Source organism: Choristoneura fumiferana, unplaced genomic scaffold, assembly GCF_025370935.1.
Source record: "Choristoneura fumiferana unplaced genomic scaffold, NRCan_CFum_1 Sck3bRy_197;HRSCAF=389_pilon, whole genome shotgun sequence".
Classification (NCBI taxonomy): domain Eukaryota; kingdom Metazoa; phylum Arthropoda; class Insecta; order Lepidoptera; family Tortricidae; genus Choristoneura; species Choristoneura fumiferana.
Window position 1 is genome coordinate 2165 of NW_027412878.1, and position 4118 is coordinate 6282.

At 33.2% G+C, this 4118-nt stretch overlaps 1 protein-coding gene across 1 annotated transcript; it reads right to left on the minus strand.

The window, feature by feature from the left end:
* Window positions 1-2281: 2281 nt before the first annotated feature.
* On the minus strand, window positions 2282-3871 carry LOC141445063 (uncharacterized). Its single transcript, XM_074110839.1, has 2 exons — window positions 2736-3871; window positions 2282-2371 (listed from the first exon to the last, which is right to left on the minus strand). Exons 1-2 carry the CDS (start codon window positions 3597-3599, stop codon window positions 2366-2368), a joined length of 870 nt encoding a protein of 289 aa, XP_073966940.1. The 5' UTR covers window positions 3600-3871; the 3' UTR covers window positions 2282-2365.
* Window positions 3872-4118: the final 247 nt, after the last annotated feature.

The following is a 4118-nucleotide window of genomic DNA, read 5'->3' on the forward strand; positions in this document are numbered from 1 at the left end:
AAAGTATACATTTTGCCCCTTTTCAAATCTCTTTATCTGACCTTTATTTTTCCTATCATGATAATATTTATATTTTTCCCTCCTTTCTTCTACTTTTTGCTTTACCATGTTATAATTTACTCTTTTAAAACTGCTCTTAGTCGGTAAAAAAGATGATACTTGTCTTCCAAGTAACAACTCATTAGTTGATTTTAACTCTTTATCTATAGGTGTATTTCTATATTCCAATAATGCCAAATAAATATCTTTTTTCTCTTCTATGCACTTTTTAAACATCTTTTTTATCGACTGAATGTGCCTTTCAATTAACCCGTTAGACCTAGCATAGTAAGGTGATGAAGCTATATGTTTGATTTCCCATTCTCTACAAAATTCCTTAAATTGTTGACTTTTATATTGAGAACCATCATCACTATACAATATTTTAGGACTACCCCATCTAGCAAACACTGTCTTTAATGCTTTAATATGACACTCTGATGACTGATCTTGTAATTCAATTAGCTCAACATATTTTGTTAAGTAGTCTATGACCAACATATATATCTTGTTGTTGAGAAAAAACATATCAGCCCCTACTATATCCCATGGTTGATTACTCAATTCTCTCAACATTAATGGTTCATAAGAGTGAGATTTTTGATACTTTAAACATAAATCACAATTTTTAATTAAATCCTCTAATTCTTTTATCATAAATGGCCAGAACAACAAACTTCGGATTCTATTTTTACATTTTTCCAATCCCAAATGATTATAATGAATTTTTTTCAGCAATTCTTTTCTCATACTTCTTGGTACTACTACAGCAGTGTTTTTAAAAATTAACCCGTCTGAAATATATAGCTCATCTTTAATAGACTGAAAGTATTTTAGTTGGAGTGGGATTTCTTTAGCTGATGGCCATACACCTTGTATATAATTAATCAATAAATATAAATCTGAGTCTTTCTGTGTTTCGCTTTTTAATTTATCCCATGTCTCTTTCTTTAAATTAATACCTTCTTTTACAAGACAGACATGCATTTCAACCTGTTCATCCAGTTCTTTGTTACATATACTGTCATTTACATAAGATCTAGATAATGCATCAGCCACTAATAGTTCTTTACCTGGTCTGTATTTTATTTCTAGGTCATATCCTTGTAGTTTAAGTCTTAATCTTTGTAATCTTAGTGGAGTCTCATTCATGGATTTTTTAGCAATATGCTCTAAGGGCTTATGGTCCGTCTCTACAATTACATGCCTACCATAAATGTATTGGTGAAATTTCTGACAACCATACACTATAGCCAATAATTCTTTTTCAATTTGGGCCCAATGTTTTTGAGTTTCGGTTAACGCTTTAGATGCATATGCAATTGGTGCATTATTTTGAAGTAGTACTGCTCCTAAACCAGTGCTACTACTATCTACAGATAATGTTATTGGACTATTTATATCAAAATATTTTAAAACTGGTTGTGATGTTAATACTTCTTTTAACTTTTAAAATCTTTTTTCTGTTTGTCACCCCATATAAATTCTGAATCTTTTTTTAACAATTCCCTGAGCGAATATGTAATATCTGATAAATTTGGCACAAATTTTGATACATAAGTGACAATGCCTAATACAGTTTGTAATTGTTTTTTACTCTTTGGCTCTTCCATACCAATAATGGCTCTTATTTTTTCAGGATCAGGTCTGACCCCTTCGCTACTCAATATATGACCCACATACTTAACTTCGGTGACCCCAAATTGACATTTATCTTTATTGAACCTCACACCTGATTTTTCTGCTTGTTCTAATACCTGTTTTAACCTTAAATTGTGCTGTTCCAAAGTTTCCCCCCATATTATAAGCTCATCAACATATTGCTCAACCCCTTGTATATCTTTAAATATATCTGCAAAACATTTACTAAATACCTCTGGTGACGAATTTAAACCAAATGGTAATCTTTTATAACAATATCTACCGAAGTTCCCTGCATTAAAAGTTGTATATAATTGACTGTCCTCACTCAATTTAATCATGTAAAACCCTTTTGAAGCATCTAAGACACTAAAGTATTTTGCTCCGGGCATTTTGGCTACTAATTCCTCAAAAGTGCTCATTTTATATCTTTCTCTAATAATATTTTTATTTAAATTTTGAGGATCTAGACATATTCTAATATTGTCACCTTGTTTACGGGTTACCACCATGGAACTCACCCACTCTGTTGGCTCAGTTACTTTCCTAATAACACCAAGTCGCTCCATTCTGTCCAATTCATTTTTAACCTTATCTTCTAACTTGAATGGAATTTTCCGGGGTCTTTCAGCTACTGGTATGCAATTGTCTTGTAATTTGATTTGATACTGATACTGTAATTCACCTAAACCTGAAAACAGATTATTGTGTTTTTGAAGTAATTGATCTACCTTGCTGTCAACTGTCTCAACGGATTTTACTATTCCTAATTTCACTGCAGTGGAATAGCTCAACACACCAGTTCTCGAACAATTTACTACATATAATGTTGTCAAACATTCTACATTTTTATATTTTATTTTGGCTTCACTAGTCCCTTTATAATTAATTACTGACCCATCAAAATTACTTAATTTGACCTCACTTTTACACAATTTTAATTTTAATTTTACTGATGTCTCATAGTTTATGATATCTACATGTGAACCTGTATCTATTTTGAAATTAACCTCCTGATTATTAACACTTAGTTTCATATACCAGTCTCTACTTACTGCATCACATTTATTCAAACACATGGCCGCAAAATGATTATATCTGCCACATATAATGCATTTCTTATTGAACGCAGGACAATTTCTATATTGGTGTTGTCTGCCACACTTCCCACACGCCTTTTTGTTGTTCCTCCATGGCGGTTGTCTTCCCCTGGATGCTGGTTGTCTGGTACTCGACGGTTGTCTGGCACTTGATGGTTGCCTAGTACCCGATGGCTGTCTACTTATTGATCTTCCTCGTTCTTTATTTTCCCATTGTTGATCTTCTTTCTTCATTCTTCTTGTATTTTCTGCACCTATTTTACCTATTTCTAATTTTTCTTTATTTTTAATATTGTCCATTTGTGTTTTAGTTGTTTCTGCTGCTCTGCATCTGTGTATACACTTCTCCAGGTTCAGATCTTGAATGCGTAGTAAATTTTCCTTTAAGTCGTCGTCTAGAAGTCCCAAAATTATTTGATCTCGTACCAGCCCATCCTTCAATTTTTCGAAATTACATTCCATACTTAGCTTTTTCAATGAGGTAACGAAATCCTCGAATGTTTCTCCCACTTTTTGTTTTCTACTGAAGAAAACGTGCCGGTTGTAAGTTTCATTGCTTGGTGGACTACAATGTGCTTCTAATTTTTCCAAAATATCTTTAAACTTGAGGCTTTCCTTATTTTCTAGTGTATTGTATACCGCTAGGCCTTCATCGCCCACGCTATGTAATAGTAAGGCACATTGTTGCTCATCCTTTAATTTTCCCTCAGCTCCACTTGCTATGAAGTATAGCTGGAATTTTTGTTTCCAATCTATAAAAGCCTGTTTTATGTTACTTGCGGATAAATTAAGCGGTGGCGGCGGCTTTAACATGTCCATTTTTTCTTGTCGGTAATGGCGTCGGTCACTTGTCCCTTTAGTTATATTTATACTTCTTGTTAATGTTTTGTCCCACTAGTTTTTTGTTTGATATTTACTTTCTTCATTCATTTACGTCCGCAGCGCCATGTCATGGTGATTACACTCATTAAATAAAACCACTTCAGTATTTAAATAATTGTCTATTCGTTCTACATATTGATACAATCACCATTTTCCAATCAGTCCAGTGTTGCCCGCATCACCACAGACAAGACACCACATGTCTTACAGGTACAAATAATGACTGAATATCATTACGTATGTGATTAAATTCAGTTGTGTGGAATTCATATTGTGCAGAATCGCGAATAGGAAGAAACAAGATTGCGTAGAAATAATGACTGTGAAGCATTACGCATGTGATCAAATTCTGGTGTGTGGAATTTATTTTGTGCAGAATCGCGAATAGGAATTTTATAATAGCCCATATAGATAACCTCACATTTTAGGTCCTAGTTCAACTTCTCAGATCTATTG